This window comes from Oncorhynchus mykiss, chromosome 10, assembly GCF_013265735.2.
Source record: "Oncorhynchus mykiss isolate Arlee chromosome 10, USDA_OmykA_1.1, whole genome shotgun sequence".
NCBI classification, from domain to species: Eukaryota; Metazoa; Chordata; class Actinopteri; order Salmoniformes; family Salmonidae; genus Oncorhynchus; species Oncorhynchus mykiss.
Genome location: NC_048574.1, coordinates 32,363,690 through 32,385,774, shown reverse-complemented (window position 1 = coordinate 32,385,774; position 22,085 = coordinate 32,363,690). Strand labels below are relative to the sequence as shown.

At 41.1% G+C, this 22,085-nt stretch overlaps 1 protein-coding gene across 1 annotated transcript in view; it reads left to right on the top strand.

Moving 5' to 3' along the window:
• Nucleotides 1-17,089, top strand: part of LOC110533654 (protein EURL homolog) — a 54,195-nt gene extending 37,106 nt beyond the window's left edge. Inside the window, exons 4-5 of the mRNA XM_021618082.2 lie at nt 8,523-8,585; nt 13,109-17,089. Coding sequence (XP_021473757.1) covers nt 8,523-8,585; nt 13,109-13,284 — 239 coding nt within the window. The 3' untranslated portion in view covers nt 13,285-17,089. The remainder of the gene's footprint in view (nt 1-8,522; nt 8,586-13,108) is intronic.
• The last annotated feature ends 4,996 nt before the right edge of the window (nt 17,090-22,085 follow it).

Here is a 22,085-nt window from a genome sequence, read left to right as displayed (position 1 = left end):
GCTCCACTGATCCCTGATCTACTGGGTGAGCAGACTTCTATTCCAGCCCAGCAATGGCACACTTGAACTCTTTAGATTTGATAAGTTGAATCCTGGTGTGTTAATGCTGTGCTGAAACAGAACCCTGCTACACCCAGCAGACCTCCAGCAGGGTTGTCCTGCTCCAATTGAAATAGGTTTATACATTGTGTGATGTTTCACTATATTTTTGTATACATTTGCTAACATAGGCCTACACATACAGTGGGGAGAACATGTATTTGATACACTGCCGATTTTGCAGGTTTTCCTACTTAAAAAGCATGTAGAGGTCTGTAATTTTTAGCATAGGTACACTTCAACTGTGAGAGACGGAATCATAAACAAAAATCCAGAAAATCACATTGTATGATTTTTAAGTAATTAATTAGCATTCTATTGCATGACATAAGTATTTGATCACCTACCAACCAGTAAGAATTCCGGCTCTCACAGACCTGTTAGTTTTTCTTTAAGAAGCCCTCCTGTTCTCCACATTACCTGTATTAACTGCACCTGTTTGAACTCGTTACCTGTATAAAAGACACCTGTCCACACACTCAATCAAACAGACTCCAACCTCTCCACAATGGCCAAGACCAGACAGCTGTGTTAGGACATCAGGGATAAAATTGTAGACCTGCACAAGGCTGGGATGGGCTACAGGACAATAGGCAAGCAGCTTGGTGAGAAGGCAACAACTGTTGGCGCAATTATTCGAAAATTGAATAAATTCAAGATGACGGTCAATCACCCTCGGTCTGGGGCTCCTTGCAAGATCTCACCTCGTGGGGCATCAATGATCATGAGGAAGGTGAGGGATCAGCCCAGAACTACATGGCAAGACCTGGTCAATGACCTGAAGAGAGCTGGGACCACAGTCTCAAAGAAAACCATTAGTAACACACTACGCCGTCATGGATTAAAATCCTGCAGCGCACGCAAGGTCCCCCTGCTTAAGCCAGTGCATGTCCAGGCCCGTCTGAAGTTTGCCAATGACCAAGGAATGGGAGAAGGTCATGTGGTCTGATGAGACAAAAATAGAGCTTTTTGGTCTAAACTTCACTCGCTGTGTTTGGAGGAAGAAGAAGGATGAGTACAACCCCAAGAACACCATACCAACCGTGAAGCTTGGAGGTGCAGACATCATTCTTTGGGGATGCTTTTCTGCAAAGGAGACAGGACGACTGCACCGTATTGAGGGGAGGATGGATGGGGCCATGCATCGCGAGATCTTGGCCAACAACCTCCTTCCCTCAGTAAGAGCATTGAAGATGGGTCGTGGCTGGGTCTTCCAGCATGACAACGACCCGAAACACACAGCCAGGGCAACTAAGGAGTGGCTCCGTAAGAAGCATCTCAAGGTCCTGGAGTGGCCTAACCAGTCTCTAGATCTGAACCCAATAGAAAATCTTTGGAGGGAGCTGAAAGTCCGTATTGCCCAGCGACAGTTCCAAAACCTGAAGGATCTGGAGAAGGTCTGTATGGAGGAGTGGGCCAAAATCCCTGCTGCAGTGTGTGCAAACCTGGTCAAGAACTACAGGAAACTTATGATCTCTGTAATTGCAAACAGGTTTCTGTACCAAATATTAAGTTCTGCTTTTCTGATGTATCAAATACTTATGTCATGCAAATTAATTACTTAAAAATCATACAATGTGACTTTCTGGATTGTTGTTTTAGATTCCGTCTCTCACAGTTGAAGTGTACCTATGATAAAAATGACAGACCTCTACATGCTTTGTAAGTAGGAAACACTGCCGATTTTGCAGGTTATCAAATACTTGTTCTCCCCACTGTATAACCCATGGCATATAGGATATACCCTTAGTTTCTTGTGACATTAATTGGGACCTCTCTTCATATGCAAACAGGCTTTTACAGCTTTCCATGTCTGAGGACAGAAAACATCACAAGAAACAGTCTTCATTATTTAAATTAGACAGCACTGAATATGATGTTGCGATTATCAAAGTTTTCCTCTAGGGACTGGAGCTGGAGAATCTTTTCATAATATCCTCCCACAAAGTGACCTGCCCTTTCCAGTAGCCTACACTCTCCCTTTACTGTAGCTGGAGCTGCAATTTCACCCTCTCATGTAGTGTTGCACGGTATTCCGAAACTTCGGTACTTTTTTGATACTAGAACATGAAAAGCGGTTCGGTACTAGAATTTTTGTTGCTTCAGGTACTTCTGTCAAATATGTCTCACAGCTCAAGCCTGTCTATCAGAGCAGTCAACCCCTTATTATAGCTCGCACCGTGCATGCTCTTCTTACTCATTGCTAGCCTGCACTGGGAATCTGAGCTGCATCATGTTAACTTCTGTGCAGCGTGAGGGGAGTTAAGTCTTGAATTATGTGACACGGCATGTAGAAATGTTGGAACTGTTAATTACTGTTCGCAAAACAATGTTTATATTGGCAAAAATACTTTACAATGGAAGAAGATACTGGTAGCTTTGTAGGCTAACTTTCCTTGCTAACCATAATGCAAAATATGCTGATTTCAAAGTTGATTGCCCACAAACTTTTCATACACTTATTCAGTCTCTCCCAAATATGATATTTTATGCAAATGTTGTTGATCAGTCCCAACTGGAAGGGAAAAAGATTGTTTCATCTGTAGCCCCATGAAATCTGCCAAAACAAGCTCAATAACTCAACGCATGCACACACCTATTGAATATGCATTCATCTGTATTGTGGACAGGCCTAGGTTACATCTTGATTTACCCAGTTTATCAATAGAGATTTACAGTTCAAATAAATGATTACCATTATGTAGTTAGATTTGGTAAAAACAAAGTATAATTGTATAATTGATTCATTGATGCATACATGACTGTCTTTTTAATATAATGATATTGAACTCAAAAGATGCAAAACAGTTGAACAGAGCAGTAGCTAAGTTTATCTGTCTGGACCAGTTTGCATTTTGTGCCTTTTTTTTGGCGTGGTATCGTTTTGGTATGGAGTATTGTGACGGTATTGAGTATTGTGATACTAAACCTGGTAGCGGTATCGAAGTCAAAATTTTGGTGTTGTGACAACTACTTCTAGAACTGTTATCTACAAATGCATTTGGAGACTGTTTTTAATTTACAATGATTACATCACGTTAGTTAGCTAGCTGATGACATTTAGCCTACAAAGGGACCCTATTGTAGTCGGCTATCTAGCTAATAATGAATAGTTTAACATTTTCTGAATGTATTTACTTACTTGAATAGGTACTCCCACTGCCTTGTTTTTTGGGTCCTTACCAAATCTAAGTAATGGGCAATCGTCAAGATATTTTCAGTGTCAGCAAAGCGCAGCCATGTGGACAGAACAAATTGAGACGAATGGAGAAGTGTTTGTCACCAGAGTGGCTTAGAACATTTTGTGACGTTTGACTTTACCAGTGTAATCCACTTTCAATTTCAATAAATATAAATCGCAGACTGTCGGCCACACTTGATGACTTTAAACTAGAATAGACAACTACCCGGACGGAAAACAGTGACGCACATAACACACAGCACCCCTTCTACGGGCGTGTGGGGGAGGGTTCTTTAAAGATCTTGCTGCGGTCCATTCAACATGTTTTTGCAATAAAAAATTCCTCAGACCTCCGAGGGAGGCGTGACAACGACGTGATTTTGGAGATATGACCACGTGAGACTAGAGCCTCTGAAGAGTGGCATTGAGTGGGAGGAGGGATGTTGAAAAGGGAGGGAGGAAAACAGATGGGATGCAACGCACCCCTTTCTCTCCTCTCTTATCTGTTCTCTGTGATCTTTGTTATATGGAGTCTGCTATCTCTTCCATTTCCCCTACTCATAAATGGCGGACAAGACAATTTAGTGACGCAGGCCAGGGCCCAGTTTTTAGTACATCCTCACACATTCCTCCTCAGCCACCACTCTCACTCCTTTCCCCACACCACCACACACTCTCTTTGTCCAGAGAAAAGTTATTCTTAGTCCTACCTCATAAAGTGTCCTTGGGTTCTCCATGCCCTGTCACAGCACCAAGTTTGTTTGTGTCTGCTACACGCCCTCTTGGAGAGAGGATGAATCCATTCCTTTGTAAATTATGACAGTAACTTTCAGACCCTTAGCTTTTCTCTCGCTTTCTGCGTAGTTTGTTGTTGCTATGCAACAAAGGTCCGATTCAGACGTAAGAAATGTACGCCTTTTCTATGCACTTCTCAGTAGTTGGTATTCAGACTTACCTTATGCAGGTGCATAACGGGCTTTGCAGGCGTGGTTCCCTTCTGCACGCTGAATAAATGTAATTTAACAGCTGAAAACCATACTTTTTTAAAAAAAAACTACTTTTGCTGTACAAAGATTATTTAGTGGTGTTTTCAGCCTATAGGGTTTTCGGTACATTTTGCTAAAGCCATCCCTTTAAATTTGGTTTACCTTTTAATTCTAATGGTCTCGACAGACTTTTTTTCTCAATTCCTCTGAATATTACGGATCAATGAAAGAAAGCCATATAATACACACATTCGTGTCCTTTTCCGCAACAATTGGTAGATTAAAATAAAAAAATACTAATTGTATATTATTTAGGGATAGAATGTTGTTTTTCACAGTTTGGAGAGCCTTTGCACACAATATATTGGTGAATCAAAAGTAGTAGTTTGATTCATCCTGAAAGTTGCTGTATTAAATTGTTCAATCCATTAAATATTAGGTGAGAAGTGTACAATAGGGTTTGATCAGTAGTCCTAAAAATCTACCTGAATAATCAGCACTAATCATGGAACTGTGATGACAACAGTCCAGCCATTGTTAAACATTCTCCAGGTTTGCTGCTACATATGGTCTGCGTTCCATAATGATTAAAATAGACTACATGTCCCAAATTATTGCACAACTTGTAATATGTTAGCCTAATATGATCCACTATTGCTAGCGATCCTCAGGAACAACCACACGAACGTGAGAGGAGAGAAAGGTAAACTAACAATGGAATGAAGCAAAATGTAAGGAAACTAACACTGAAGTGACAGTTTATAAATGTATACGGCAATAACTGACGGTGATTCCAAATTTAACACACTATCAATTTTTGTTAAGTACAGTGAAAAGTCTGGGCATACAGTTGAAGTCGGAAGTTTACATACACTTAGGTTGGAGTCATTTTAGGTTGGAGTCATTAACTTGTTTTTCAACCACTCCACAAATTTCTTGTTAACAAACTATAGTTTTGTCAAGTCGTTTAGGACATCTACTTTGTGCATGACACAAGTAATATTTCCAACAATTGTTTACAGAAAGATTATTTCATTTTTAATTCACTGTATCACAATTCCATTGGGTCAGAATTTTACAAACACTAAGTTGACTGTGCCTTTAAAAAGCATGGAAAATTCCAGAAAATTATGTCATGGCTTTTGAAGCTTCTGATTGACACAAATGATGTCAATTAGCCTATTGGAGGTGTACCTGTGGATGTATTTTAAGGCCTACCTTCAAACTCAGTGCCTCTTTGCTTGACATCATGGAAAATCAGCCAAGACCTCAGAAAAAAAATTGTAGACCTCCACAAGTCTGGTTCATCCTTGGGAGCAATTTCCAGACTCCTGAAGGTACCACGTTCATCTCTACAAACAATAGTACGCAAGTATAAACACCATGGGACCACGTAGCCATCATACCGCTTAGGAAGGAGACTCATTCTGTCTCCTAGAGATGAATGTACTTCGGTGCAAAAAGTGCAATTCAATCCCAGAACAACAGCAAAGGACCTTGTGAAGATGCTCGAGGAAACCGGTACAAAAGTATCTATATCCACAGTAAAATGAGTCCTATATCGACATAACCTGAAAGACCGCTCAGCAAGGAAGAAGCCACTGCTCCCAAAACCGCCATAAAAAAGCCAGACTACGGTTTGCAACTGCACATGGGGACAAAGACTTTACTTCTTGGAGAAATGTCATCTGGTCTGATGAAACAAAAATAGAACTGTTTGGCCATAATGACCATTGTTATGTTTAGAGGAAAAAGGGGGGGGGGCTTGCAAGCTGAAGAACACCATCCCAACCGTGAAGCACGGGGGTGGCAGCATCATGTTGTGTGGGTGCTTTGCTGCAGGAGGAACTGGTGCACTTCACAAAATAGATGGCATTATGAGGAAAATGATGTGGATGTATTGAAGCAACATCTCAAGACATCAGTTAAGAAGTTAAAGCTTGGTTGCAAATGGGTCTTCCAAATGCAAGCATACTTCCAAAGTTGTGGCAAAATTGCTTAAGGACAACAAAGTCAAGGTATTGGAGGGACTATCACAAATCCCTGACCTCAATCCTATAGAAAATTTGTGGGCAGAACTGAAAAAGCCTGTGCGAGCAAGGAGGCATACAAACCTGACTCGGTTACACCATCTCTGTCAGGAGGAATGGGCCAAAATTCACCCAACTTATTGAGGGACGCTTGTGGAAGGCCAGGCAAAACGTTTGACCCAATTTAAAGGCACACATTCCCACTGACCCACTGGGAATAACTAAAAGCTGAAATAAATAATTCTCCCTAATATTAAATAAAGTGGTGACCTAAGACAGGGATTGTTACTAGGCTATTGTGAAACTGAGCTTAAATGTATTTGGCTGAGGTGTATGTAAACTTTATTTTTTTCATTTATTTTTTTTAACCCTTTTTTTCTCCCCAATTTCATGGTATCCAATTGTTAGTAGCTACTATCTTGTCTCATCGCTACAACTCCCGTACGGGCTCGGGAGAGACGAAGGTTGAAAGTCATGCGTCCCCCGATACACAACTGCTTCTTAACACAGCGCGCCTCCAACCCGGAAGCCAGCCGCACCAATGTGTCGGAGGCTACACCGTGCACCTGGCAACCTTGGTTAGCGCGCACTGCGCCCGGCCCGCCACAGGAGTCGCTGGTGCGCGATGAGACAAGGACATCCCTACCGACCAAGCCTTCCCTAACCCGGACGACGCTAGGCCAATTGTGCGTCGCCCCACGGACCTCCCGGTCGCGGCCGGTTACGACAGAGCCTGGGCGCGAACCCAGGGACTCTGATGGCGCAGCCGGCGCCACCCGGGAGGCTGAGGTGTATGTAAACTTCTGACTTCAACTGTATAATTAAACCATTCTAGAAGTCATAAATCAACTTGGTAGTTTTAGCGCTATACTGTCATTTGCCATGGCTACAGAAGCCTGTAGAGTACCACAGTACAAGTCATAATACCCATAAAACCTAGCGGTCGAACAGGGAAATGGTTCCTATCATTTTTCCCATAGGGGATTTTAGAAACTTAAAATAAGGGCTGTGTTTCGTGTAGGTTTACCCTGGCATGACATTTTGATAACCATGTAAATCTCTCTAGGACAAGGACTTTTTTTATCAATATATTCACCTGTATTTAACCCCCCAAAATGAAATGCTAATTAGCTGCTAATGTGGCTATCATGAAGAACTACAAATGCCATGATGATCTGGATAAGACTGCCAAATTGAGGAAAAGGTAAGAAGCTCTGGATTAACTATCTAATGTTCACTAAATGTAGTAATTAATAAATAGGCAAAATTTCTTTTTAAATGGAAAATTGAGAACTTGACATATCTGTTAGCAAAGGTGCCAGCTAGAGATGATGTGCAGAAGCTTGCAGGGATTAGCATTTTTGAATCGGAGTAAATAGAGCCAAATATATTGATAAGTCACCTTGTCCGAGAGATTTACATGGTTATCAAAACGTCACGCCAGGGTAAGCCTTCACGAAACACAGCCCTTATTTCAAGTGTTTCTAAAATTCCATATGGAAGAAATGTATGGTGGGAAAATGATTGGAACCATTTCCCTGTTTGCCTGCTAGGTTTTATGGGTATTATGACACCTCCACTGTGAGACTCTATAGCTTGGGTCTCCAAATTCCTTCCCTTCAGGTTATAATACCAGCATTTCATAAACTTTGCTGTTAAAAAGCTGATATGTTGATATGCTTCAGTTTGCTGCCACATTATTGGTTTCACATTTGTCTCTAGCAATCAAAAGGTAAAATAGATCAACAATTGTAATTTATATTTTCAACCCGCTTATCCAAACGGCTCACACATTCACCTAGCTCTTATCAATAACTCAGTCTTATTAATTTGTAAATTAGTGCATGGAGAATGGTGTTATTTCTATCAGTTAAAAAAACGTAAGTAGATGTGGAACTGACAGGTTGCCCCACCTTGTTCATAATTTTATTGCACGTGAAGGTGGTGGAATTATGAGGGAATTAAGTCAAGGTCAGAATACAGTTTATCTGTAAACACCTCTGTGACTTCTTAATTTCTTTGATATCCACCCCAAACTAATAGTTCAGAATACGTGTAGAGTGAAAGGTGCATAAAAGGGGAATTGCGTTCCATTTATGCATGCTTAACTCTGGTCGGAATCCCCCCAGTGCCTTAAGTTGCTTTAGTTGGTTCATTTATTTGATCAAACATGCCATGCTGTGTTGCTCTTGTTTTGTGACCCAATCTGTGTGTTTTATCTTCCAGTGATTAAAATGAGTGTGGACGAGCTCCACCAGCTGAATGGGCAGCTGCTGCTACAGATTCAAAGTAAGAGACACTTTCATAGCCATCGATTGAAGTGAACTGTGAACAGATGTCTAAATTATTCCTTTGCATTAATCATCTATAGAGGAGTGCTTTAGCGCATGCATTGGTTTTAAGTCTCTTGTTTTAAATGCTTGTAAATGTCCATAAATAGATGGAACTGAATGTGCCTCATTAGTGTTTTCTTGCATCTCTTCTATGCTGGTGTGTCTTTGATGTGACGTTGTGTTTTTGAGATTGTGAGGTGGTATGATGTATTGGTAGTACTGCGTTGTCATCGCTGTCTCTGCTTAGTCTGTTTGATTTGATTTCTGGGTGTGTGGTCCCTGGCCTGCATTGATCTCGTTGCTCTTTTGCTCTGTGTGTGTGTGTTTTTGTGCGAGAGTAGGGCTGTGGCTGGTGGTTGTCAAGCAAATACAGTTGAAGTCAGAAGTTTACATACACTTTTGGTTAGAGTCATTAACTTATTTTTCAACCACTCCACAAATTTCTTGGTAACAAACTATAGTTTTGGCAAGTCAGTTAGGACATCTACTTTGTGCACGACACGTAATATTTTCAACAATTGTATACAGATTATTTCACTTATAATTCACTATCACAATTCCAGTGGGTCAGAAGTTTACATGCACTAAGTTGACTGTGCCTTTAAACAGCTTGGAAAATTCTAGAAAATGTCATGGCTTTAGAAGCTTCTGGCTAATTGACATAATTTGAGTCAATTGGAGGTGTAACTGTGGATGTATTTCAAGGCCTACTTTCAAACTCAGTGCCTCTGCTTGACATCATGGGAAAATCAAAAGAAATCAGCCAAGACCTCCAAATAAAATTGTAGACCTCCACAAGTCTGGTTCATCCTTGGGAGCAATTTCCAAATGCCTGAAGGTACCATGTTCATCTGTACAAACAATAGTACGCAAGTATAAACACCATGGGACCACACAGCCGTCATACCGCTCAGGAAGGTGACGCGTTCTGTCTCCTAGAGATGAACGTACTTTGGTGTGAAAAGAGCAATTCAATCCCAGAACAACAGCAAAGGACCTTGTGAAGATGCTGGAGAAAACCGGTACAAAAGTATCTATATCCACAGTAAAACGACTCCTATATCGACATAACCTGAAAGGCCGCTCAGCAAGGAAGAAGCCGCTGCTCCAAAACCGCCATAAGAAAGCCAGATTGCGGTTTGCAACTGCGCATGGGGACAAAGATCGTACTTTTTGGAGAAACGTCCTCTGGTCTGATGAAACAAAAATAGAACTATTTGGCCATAATGACCATTGTTATGTTTGGAGGAAAAAGGGGGAGGCTTGCAAGCCAAAGAATACCATCCCAACTGTGAAGCACGGGGGTGGCAGCATCATGTTGTGTGAGTGCTTTGCTGCAGGAGGTACTGGTGCACTTCACAAAATAGACGGCATCATGAGGAACGAAAATTATGTGGATATATTGAAGCAACATCTCAAGACATCAGTCAGGAAGTTAAAGCTTGGTCACAAATGGGTCTTCCAAATGGACAATGACCCCAAGCATACTTCCAAAGTTGTGGCAAAAAGGATTAAAGACAACAAAGTCAAGGTATTGGAGTGGCCATCACAAAGCTCTGACCTCAATCCTATGGAACATTTGTGGGCAGAACTGAAAAAGCGTGTGCAGCAAGGAAGCCTACAAACCTGACTCAGTTACACCATTTCTGTCAGGAGGAATGGGCCAAAATTCACCCAACTTATTGTGGGAAGCTTGTGGAAGGCAACCCGAAATGTTTGACCCAAGTTACACAATTAAAAGGCAATGCTACCAAATACTAATTGAGTGTATGTAAACTTCTGACCCACTGGGAATGTGATGAAAGAAATAAAAGCTGAAATAAATAATTCTCTCTACTATTATTCTGACATTTCACATTCTTAAAATAATGTGGTGATCCTGAATGACCTAAGACAGGGAATTTTTACGAGGATCAAATGTCAGGAATTGTGAAAAACTGAGTTTAAATGTATTTGGCAAAGGTGTATGTAGACTTCTACTGTAACTGCCGGTCTCACTGTAATTGACTGTAAATTAACATAAACATGTTTAGCATCTCCTGGCTTCCACGCATAGCCTACAAGCCGCTGATGCAGACCTTTGGAACATCTACATTTAAACGTATAAATACATTTAATATAACCTATTATCAACAATTTATTTTAGACCTGTCTAAAAAGACATGATGTGAAAAAAATGTAGTCCATTTCAGAAGAGCAGATAGCGTCCTCTGAGTTGTTCTAATGTTGATCTGGATATGCCAGTGGGCTACACTAATTAATTTATTTAGCAGACAAGATTTGCTTAGAATTCTGTAGCATTCTTTTATTTTATTCTATAGTATGAAGAATACAATTGAACATAGCTGAATAAAATAGAAAGTATATATTTTCTCCAAACGATTTGAGAGAATGTGCACGTGGCTATTCTGTGTTGAGTGGTTAACAAAGAAACAGGTACTCCTATATGCTTAATTTAGTTATTTATGTAACTTTAGTTGTGATGCAAATGTTGGGCTATATGTTTTGATTTTTAATACATTGTAAGGCTGCATGATGTGACTAATGATGATTTGAAAAATAAGTTGCATGAAAGGCATGAGCTCTGCTTTGTTTCTTGCACAGACTGCACTCCATTAGTCTCTAATTCACAATTTGACAGGAACTTGATAAATCCTCGAATTTCCCGGCGGCAACCTCCATGCCTTTTGCGGCCAGTGGCCGCTGTGCCCCTGGGCTGAATATAATAATTCTAATTCCCTTCTGCCGGCTGCTAATTCCGGTGCTCCGAAGTACCTCACTCACATGGCTCTCATATATCTAAATTCTCATTAGCCAATTCCCGTCACGTGATCGCGACCTTCTCACAGGCATGTCAGCTCCAAAGTAGGCTGCAAGTGAAGACCGACACATCGGGGACGCAACTGCGCATGTGCCTATCGAATTCCGAGGCATGTATTGAAGACGTTAGAAGAACTGTACACATTTATTTTTTGTCAGCCAACAAGATGAGTAGGCCTAATGAACAGCAAAAGCTCTAGCCTATGTCAATCTACTATCCCCCATAGTACAAACCTTGACCTATTCTCTTCTATGTGATAGATAAATAAATATTCCAAATATAGTCTGGGACAGTTGTGGGATGCGATAGATCCCAAATGAATACAACCACTACCGTCAAAAAAACTGTTTTAAGCAATGAGCCTGATGCAACAGATGAGAATGTTTAGCTTAAAATGTTGATAAACTATTAGGCTATTTCTTCACATTGTAAGCGCAGCAATGAGCACACTGCGGGATACCACCATTCTTAAATGTGACCACAAATGCAATTATGCGTGTAATGCTTTATTGCAGAGGTGCATTTTTATGGTCATTTATCTTCCCCAAACTTGAAGCTCACTCATGCGCCGCCTACGTATGCCTACGTAGGCTCTACACCCACCTGTTGTAAAGCGGATTAATGTGCTTCATTTAAGAAGTTATTTGGCCACGTTAGTTGTGATACAAAGCTTGTCAAAACATATAGGCCTATGGGATAGGCTATATGAGGTGTGCAACTATGATTAGAAAAAAAAAGGCATGCACTGTTTCTTGCTTTACTGCACACGCTGGGCATCATTCACAAGTGAATATACATAATTAACAAGTGACACCCATCAGACTATTCTTAATTTAATCTAGTCTTTACATATATCTGTGAAATTAATTTTGATTAAAAATTGACCATTATCATGTACCTGTCTCGGAAAACAGGGTCAGTGGGAACAAATATGTAATCTATGGACTTAAATAGTGAATGGAGTACGCTTTTCCTGTGGTTAATTTTCATGCCAGCTAGGTAGACTGTACTCCTGTTGTAAAGCCGCAGGTAGGCTAGTGGTTAGTGTTGGGCCAGTAACCAAAAGGTTACTGACTAGGTAAAAATCTGTCGTTCTGCCCCTGATCGAGGCAGTTTAACCCACTGTTCCCCGGTAGATTGTCATTGTAAATAAGAATTTGTTCTTAACTGACTTGCCTTGTTAAATTAAAATGTTACAAGCGAAACAATGTGCTTAATATTAGGAATGTTGAGAAATTAAATATAGGAGGCATAGCCTACAGAAGGCTGATGGATCCTGTTCCTTTTTAATACAGGCCATCAACTTTTTTTCTCACGCAATTGCATAGCCTATAGAAATGTTGCGCAACGTAAGCTCATGGGCTTTTATGAAGTGTTTGATTTGATTTTCTGATTACATTTGCATTGATGTCAGAGTGATTAGAGGGACAATGGAGTGCTTATGTACCAGGCAGTTAGCAAGTTTGGTAGGCTACTAATGACCATCAGCAGCATCAGAGCTTGGAGAAGCCTAGTTACCATGACTAAACGGTCATGTGGAATTTGACTGTTAACATGACTCGTGACCGTCGGTGTGGAGGTAATACGGTCACTGTAACATCCCTAAGAGAGAGACCCTGCACTGTACTAATCTCTGTTCTGTTTCCTCTCCCCTACAGAGGTGTTTGAAGAGCTGACAGTGGCTGTGCAGGAAAAAGACTCACTGGCGTCGGAACTGCATGTTCGCCACATCGCCATCGAGCAGCTCTTCAAGAACTGTGCCAAGCTGCCCTGGCTGCAGATCAGCCGGGCCGGGTCCGTGGTCAAGGCCAGCAGCAACGCCTCTGTGGAGTGAGGGGAGTCTGGGGGTACCTACCTGGCTTGGCTGCCTCTCACTCCCAGGGCTAAAAGACAGACAGACAGGATGGCCACTGTGGCCCGTGCCCTTTATATTGTAAAAGACTTGTTGCGTGGTGTGGTTTCTCTCAGAAGAGTGAGGAATGGACATGGCCTCCTCTCATCTGGTGCTCCATGGCTTTCTGACTGCAGTACTTTGAAGAAGGGGCTCAGAGAAAGGCAATAAAATTAAAGGATCTTGGGATCCACTGACTTCCACATGGGAACTGTGGGTTGTTGAGCCCCGCTGTCGGTGGACCTGTTGCCTATGCAGACAAAGTATTTTTGAAAGAATACCTATTCAGATTTAATACAGAATGACATGAGCGAATACTAGTGTATATACTAGTAATTGCCAAAATAAAGGAACACTTGAGTAAATTAAATAAAGTATATTGAAAGCAGGCAGGGCTCCACATTTAGATTGGTTAGCATCATGGTTGCACTATTACTACAGTGAAAACAGCTTGCTTCTAGCTCAACCAGGTCAAAAGATCTGACCAATTTTACCGGCACAACATTTGTATCTTCCTATAGCCGAGCGGCTCGCCGGGACTGCGTTTTAGATTCATAAACCATGTCGTGGGCCGTTCTAAAACTACTCACGCGTCGACAACCTTTTGTTTACACTTTGTTCAGTCATGTTACCTTGTTCACTAGCTAGCTAACAACCTGGTAACAGAAAGAAAGGAAAAGGGGTAGCTTCTTCAGGAGATCAGTGATCATAGCAGTGAATGAATGACAGAAATCTTGCATGTCAACATCACAAACCTGATGTTTTTAAGGAGACCGTGTACAATTTTCTATGTAATGCATCTCAATAGGAAAATGCTGCTTTTACACCAAATGTAGACAATATTCCACAAATTACTTTATTTCAATGACAGGTATTCGTATCATCATTTTAGCTTTTATAATAAACAAATGCGTTTACAGTGTTCCATATTGGTTTCTAGGTCACAACGTGCTTCAGAAGTAACTAGAATTTGTAGGCTGCATTTACACAGGCAGCCAAATTCTGATTAAAAAAAAAATCACTAATTGGTCTTTGGTCTTTCCAATCAGATCAGCTCTGAAAAAGATCTGATTTGAAAAGATCCTATGTGATTGATCAAAAGAACAATAGGTGGAAAAAATATCAGAATTTATCTGCCTGTGAAAATGTAGCAATATAGGCCCAATCTCAATCAACTTTTCTGGTGGTCCTAAATTTAATTTGGTGCTCCCATCTTTAAGTTACCAATGAAACATTTGAATTTAGAGCCCTGAAAGCAGGTGCTTCCACATGCGTGGTTCCTGAGTTAATTAAGCAATTAACATCCTATCCCATCCATGTATAAACAATCCCAGTTGACCAGTACTTTGGCTAACATGGCTAGAAAAGGGGTGTCAAAGGTGCGTAGGGGGTTTAGTGTGGGTGTTTAGTGGGGGATTTAGTGTGTGTCTGTCAGTTACCAGAAGGGTATACTACAAAGCATGATCAAGGAGTTAGCCAGCTAACTTGCCTAAATGTTCTGAAATAACTGTCTCGGGTACATAAATGTTCTGAAATAACTTTATTTTTTAGAAAGATAAGCTTGATATGGGCATGGTCTAATTGACTCGACAACCAAATAAGTTTAGCTGTCTTAATGAACCAGAAAACCAATCGTTATTTCTGGTTGTTTTATCAAAGTTAGCTGGCTATCTCATTGAGCCTGCTTTGTAGTATACCCCTCTAATCTCAACCCAATTGAAAACTTATGGGAGATTCTGGAGCGGCGCCTGAGACTGCCTTTTTCACCACCATCAATAAAACACCAAATTATGGCATTTCTTGTGGGAGAATGGTGTTGCATCCCTCCAATAGAGTTTCAGACACTTGTGGAATCTATGCCCAGGGGCATTGAAGCTGTTCTGGTATTTTGTTGGCATTTCTTTTATTTTGGCAGTTACCTGTATCTAGCTGCAGTTCTCTTTTTACAATGACAGTTTTTATTTATTGAATTTCCTCACTCTTTTACATTTTTTGTTTTCTTTTTGTTATTTTAATCACATTTCCTCACTCCTCAGAAAATATTTGGTTGACTGATTCTGTTGTTGCTGTGGTAACTGTTACTAAATGAGAGGTTATTTTGGATTCAGTGCAGTGAAACACTCTTGCGGTTTGAATAAAGTCTGTTACATGTAAGAGGTGGGATTTTAAGTCCAGAGGTTACAGTTTGTTGCTTTTATTATTTCTCCAGTTTTTGATTTGATTTTGATGTCTTGTTTGTATTCTTATTTGTTTTGAGGTTTGTTAGTGGCATGCTGCAAGTGCTGTTTTCTGCTATTCTTAACTTTAAGTCCTCTTGATTTCAACTGGGAAGGTATTTTATGGTAGCCTGTGGTAAGGCTGATGAGCTCAAGTCATGTATTTGAACAAGGGAGGGACATGAAATGTGTGCTGATGATAGAAAAGGCCTAACTCGGTAAGCATTATATTGTCCATTTGCCAAACCAAAGCCTTTATTTGCTTCAAGGCAGCAAATATCAGTATTTATTATTTAACTTGACAAGTATAGGCCTCGCTAGACCAACTAGAATTGATATGAAACGCAATAGAATACACTGATACCAAATTCACTTGAAATGTGGCTCAATGATAAACTTGTGACTCTATAAAATTGGTTTAGCTGTAATGTCCTGCGTTATGAACTGCTCACAATTCAGCAGGTAGCCTAGCGGTTAAGAGCTTTTGGGCCAATAACCAAAAGGTCACTGGTTCGAATCCCCGGGCCGATTAAGTGAAAAATCTGTCAATGTGCCCTTGAGCAAGGCACTTCAAATCTAATTTTATTAGTCACATGCACCGAATACAACAGGTGTAGACCTTTACAGTGAAATGCTTACTTACAAGCCCCTAACCAACAACGCCGTTAAAAAAATACAAATAAGAAATAAAAGTAACAAGCAGTTAAAGAGCAGCAGTAAAATAACAATAGCGTAACTTCTATACAGGGGGTACAGGTACAGAGTCAATGTGCGGGGAACAGGTTGCTTTTGTAAATCGCTCTGGATAAAGAGCGACTGCTAAATGACGTATTCTCCCCTGGTTTCACTGTCTGTCAAGTTGATGTTAGGTTGTGTGACTGAGTTTATTCAAGCAATTATTCGTATATTTTTTTTTATTTTGTGGTTGTGTGTTTCAAGTGTGCTTTGGTTTTTACTTGTTTTATTTTAGCTAATCATTTTCTGGTGGCAGGTCTATGCTGTGTGGAGTTCAAATGATGTCTAAACTGCCGAATCCAGTTTTCTCTTAATACGATGTGTCCATTTAGTTTTAAAGGCACTGATCTGAATGGTGAAAAGAAAGCAATATGATGGAAAGGCCAAATAATGATTAATTTGACCTGTCCAGCCTGGTCAGATCAGTGATTTTGAAGAAAAGGAGACAAACAAATTAACTAGCCTTCATTAATATTTGGGACACAGATGTAGTAAGAAAACGGATCAATACTTAGACCTGCATGTGAAATGTAGGCATACTCTGGTGGTTTGAAACAGCTGTAGAGGTTCTGATCACTGAAGTGGACCCTCTATCATTGGCCCAACAAGAATGTGTATATTTTGGGTAGAAAGAAACAAATATATTCAGGTTGATGCATTTGAATCGTCCAATGTCAGTCTCTCTTTATAAGAGATCAGGTTTGACCCCTTTGGGGTTTACAAGAAAGGTTTTAGCTCTGCTTTCAACTTATCCTGCTTTTGTTTGGATTAATAAATGTGTATTCTTCCGAGCGTGAGTTTAGTGTCACCCTAATTTGTACAGCTGGTATGTTGTATGAATTTTATCATACACATTCTCATTTTCCCCTAACTCTTGGTTTTTGAGATTTGACGTATGTGTTTGCACTTACAGTGCCTTCGGAAATTATTCAGACCCATTGACATTTTTCCACATTTTGTTAGGTTATAGCATTATTCTAAAATGGATTAAATAATTTTTCCCCCCTCAATCTACACACACTACCCAACAATGACAAAGGACAAATAGGACTTTAGACATTTTTGCTAATATATTACAAATAAATAACTGATATGACATTTACTTACAGTTGAAGTCGGAGGTTTACATACACCTCAGCCAAACACATTTAAACTCAGTTTTTCACAATTCCTGACATTTAATCCTAGCAACAATTCCCTGTCTTAGGTCAGTGAGAATCACCACTTTATTTTAAGAATGTGAAATGTCAGAATAATAGTAGAGGATGATATATTTCAGCTTTAATTTCTTTCATCACATTCCCAGTGGATCAGAAGTTTACATACTCACTTAGTATATGGTAGCATTGCCTTTAAATTGTTTTACTTGGGTCACCCGTTTTGAGTAGCCTTCCACAAGCTTCCCACAATAAGTTGGGTGAATTTTTGCCCATTCCTCCTGACAGAGATGGTGTAACTGAGTCGGGTTTGTAGGCCTCTCTGTTCGCACACGCTTTTTCAGTTCTGCCCACAAATTGAATATGGGATTGAGGTCAGGGCTTTGTGATGGCCACTCCAAAACCTTGACTTTGTTGTCCTTAAGCCAATTTTGTAACAACTTTGGAAGTATGCTTGGGGTCATTGTCCATTTGGAAGACCCATTTGCGACCAAGCTTTAACTTCATGATGCCATCTATTTGGTGAAGTGCACCAGTTCCTCCTGCAGCAAAGCACCCACACAACATGATGCTGCCACCCCCGTGCTTCACGGTTGGGATGGTGGTGTTCAGCTTGAAGCCTCCCCCTTTTTCCTCAACATAACAATGGTCATTATGGCCAAACGGTTCTATTTTTGTTTCATCAGACCAGAGGACACTCCAAAAAGTACGATCTTTGTCCCCGTGTGCAGTTGCAAACCGTAGTCTGGCTTTTTATGGCGGTTTTGGAGCAGTGGCTTCTTCCTTGCTGAGCGGTCTTTCAGGTTATGTCGATTTATAGGACGTGTTTTACTGTGGATATAGATACTTGTTTCCTCCAGCATCTTCACAAGGTCCTTTTGCTGTTGTTCTTGGATTGATTTGCACTTTTCACACCAAAGTACGTTCATCTCTAGGAGACAGAACGCGGCTCCTTCCTGAGCGGTATGACTGCTGCGTGGTCCCATGATGTTTTTACTTGCATACTATTGTTTGTAGAGATGAATGTGGTACCTTTTAGGCATCTGGAAATTGCTCCCAAGGATGAACCAGACTTGTGGAGGTCTACCATTTTTTTTCTGAGGTCTTGGCTGATTTTCCCATGATGTCAAGCAAAGAGGCACTGAGTTGGAAGGTAGGCTTTGAAATACATCCATAGGTACACCTCCAATTGACTAAAATTATGTCAATTAGCCTATCAGAAGCTTCTAAAGCCATGACCATTTTCTGGAATTGTCCAAGCTGTTCAAAGGCACAGTCAACTTAGTGAATGTAAACTTCTGACCCACTGGAATTGTGATACCGTGAAATAATCTAAACAATTGTTGGAAAAAGTACTTGTTTCATGCACAAAGTAGTCCTAACTCACTTGCCAAAACTATACTTTGATGAAGCATCTTTGGCAGCAATTAAAGCCTAGAGTCTTCTTGGGTATGACGATACAAGCTTGGCAAACCTGTATTTGGGGAGTTTCTCCCATTTATTCTCTGCAGATCCTCTCAAGCTCTGTCAGGTTGGATGGGGAGCTTTGCTGCACAGCTATTTTCAGGTCTCTCCAGAGATGTTAGATTGAGTTCAAGTCTGAGCTCTGGATGAGCCACTCAAGAACATTCAGAGCCTTGTCCCAAAGCCACTCTTGCGTTGTCTTGGCTGTGTGCTTAGAGTCGTTGTCCTGTTGGAAGGTGAACCTTCACCCCAGTCTGAAATCCTGTGTGCTCTGGAGCAGGTTTTCATCAAGGATCTCTTTTGTACTTTGCTCGTTTTTCAGTGGCAGGGAATGGAGACTAGTCAGACTTGAGGCAAAGATGAACGGAGCAAAGTAGAAAGAGATCCTTGATGAAAACCTGCTCCAGAGCACTCAGGACCTCAGACTGGGGAGAAGGTTCACCTTCCAACAGGACAACGACTCTAAGCACACAGCCAAGACAACGCAAGAGTGGCTTTGGGACAAGGCTCTGAATGTTCTTGAGTGGCCCATCCAGAGCTCAGACTTGAACTCGAGCTAACATCTCTGGAGAGACCTGAAAATAGCTGTGCAGCAATGCTCCCCATTTAACCTGACAGAGCTTGAGAGTATCTGAAGAAAAGAATGAGAGAAACTCCCCAAATACAGTTGTGCCAAGCTTGTAGCGTCATACCCAAGAAGACTTTCCGCTGTAATCGCTGCAAAGGTGCTTCAAGAAAGTACTGAGAAAAGGGTCTGAATACTTAAGTAAATTATATTTCAGTTTAAATTTTAATCATTAGAAAAATCCGAAGTCCTGTCTTTGCTTTGTCATTGTGGGGTATTGTGTGTAAATTGATGAGAGAAAAAAAGTGATCTATTTTAAAATGAGGCTGTAACCTAACAAAATGTGGAAAAAGTCAAGGGGTCCCAATACTTTCCGAAGGCACTGTATATAAACCCTGAATTGCTGATGCTATGTATTGGCCAATGAGGGGCTTCAAAGCCACTGGTGGGCCATATTGGCACTCCCCAGAAGACGCAGTCCTCCATAGGAATGTTTCAAGGACAAAATGACATTCTTTGTTGTTGTATTGGGGACAGTAACAGTACATTATACTTTAAGGAAAATGTTTTATTTGTAAACTCCCTTTTTCAGGACCCTGTCTTTCAACGATAATTTGTAAAAATCCAAATAACTTCACAGATCTTCAATGTAAATGGTTTAAACACTGTTTCCCATGCTTGTTCAATGAACCATAAACAATTAATGAACATGCACCTGTGGAACGGTCATTAGGACACAAAGTTTACAGACAGTAGGCAATTAAGGTCACAGTTAGGACACTAAAGAGGCCTTTCTACTGGCTCTGAAAAACAGAAGAACAGAAGAAAGATGCCCAGGGTCCCTTCTCATCTGCGTGAACGTGCTTTAGGCATGCTGCAAGGAGGCATGAGGACCGCAGATATGGCCAGGGCAATAAATTGCAATGTCCGTACTATGAGACACCTAAGACAGCACTACAGGGAGACGGGACGCACAGCTGATCGTCCTCACAGTGGCAGACCACGTGTAACAACAACTGCACAGGATCGGTACATCCGAACATCACACCTACGGGACAGGTACAGGATTGCAACAACAACTGCCCGAGTTACACCAGGAATGCACAATCCCTCCATCAGTGCTTAGACTGTCTGCAATAGGCTGAGAGAGGCTGGACTGAGGGCTTGTAGACCTATTGTAAGACAGGTCTTCACCAGACATAACCGGCAACAACGTTGCCTATGGGCACAAACACACTGGACCAGACAGGACTGGCAAAAAGTGCTCTTCACTGACGAGTCGCGGTTCTGTCTCATCAGGGGGGATGGTCGGATTCTCGTTTATCTTCGAAGGAAAGAGCGTTACACCGAGACCTGTACTCTGGAGCAGGATTGATTTGGAGGTGGAGGGTCTGTCATGGTCTGGGGTAGTGTGTCACAGCATCATCGGACTGAACTTGTCATTGCAGGCAATCTCAACACTGCGTTACAGGGAAGACATCCTCCTCCCTCATGTGGAACCCTTCCTGCAGGCTCATCTTCACATGACCCTCCAGCAAGACAATGCCACCAGCCATACTGCTCGTTCTGTGCGTGATTTCCTGCAAGACAGGAATGTAAGTGTTCTGCCATGGCCAGCGAAGAGCCCAGATCTCAATCCCATTGAGCACATCTGGGACCTGTTGGATCGGAGGGTGAGGGCTAGGGCCATTCCCCCCAGAAATTTCTGGGAACTTGCAGGTGGGTAACATCTCACAGCAACAACTGGCAAATCTGGTGCAGTCCATGAGGAGGAGATGCACTGCAGTACTTACTGCAGCTGGTGGCCACACCAGATACTGACTGTTAGTTTTGATTTTGATGACCCCCCCCCCGTCTGTGGAACTTGCTCAGTTTGTCTGTTGTTGAATCATATGTTCATGCAAATATTTACACATGTTACGTTTGCTGAAAATAAGCGCAGTTGACAGTGAGAGGACGTTTCTTTTTTTGTTTAGTTTATGGTTAGCTCACATAAAATTATGCATTAATAAGGTGTCTGTAAAGGAGTGAATGTGGGTAAACAAATGTGGACAAATGCATTGACAGCTTCCAAACTATTTTTTACAATGCTGGGGGAGTGCCAAGATGGTGTGGTGGCTTCAAAACAACACCCCCAAAATGTAATCTAGTGTATATATAAATGATTTGATTCTACCACTCTAATTTGATACATACCTGCCAGTGATTTAGATGGAGGTTGATCACCGCCCTGTGGAGAAAGATTGCAACTGTGTTTTGGTTCAATTTGAAACATGATTTTTATGCACATCGAACCAGGCCGCGCGCCGTAGTTAAAAAGTTGGTGCTCAGACTTCACATCTGAAGTGTTTGTCAAAATGGAACTTGTCTAAAGTGTAATACTTGTTTTGTGTCACCCTGCTGTTTACTTTTTGGGGCGTATTTTGTTGTGTGATATTTCTATATTGTTTTGTACATTGTTTGTGATGCCCTCTTATTTTCACACAAACGTTATGTACGGACCAAAAAGGAACATGGTCACTGTGGTAGAACTTTTAATTTGATTGTCGATTTTCTGCATTTATTGAAAGTCCCATCAGTGGCCTAATTTCAGTGTGTCCATGTAAA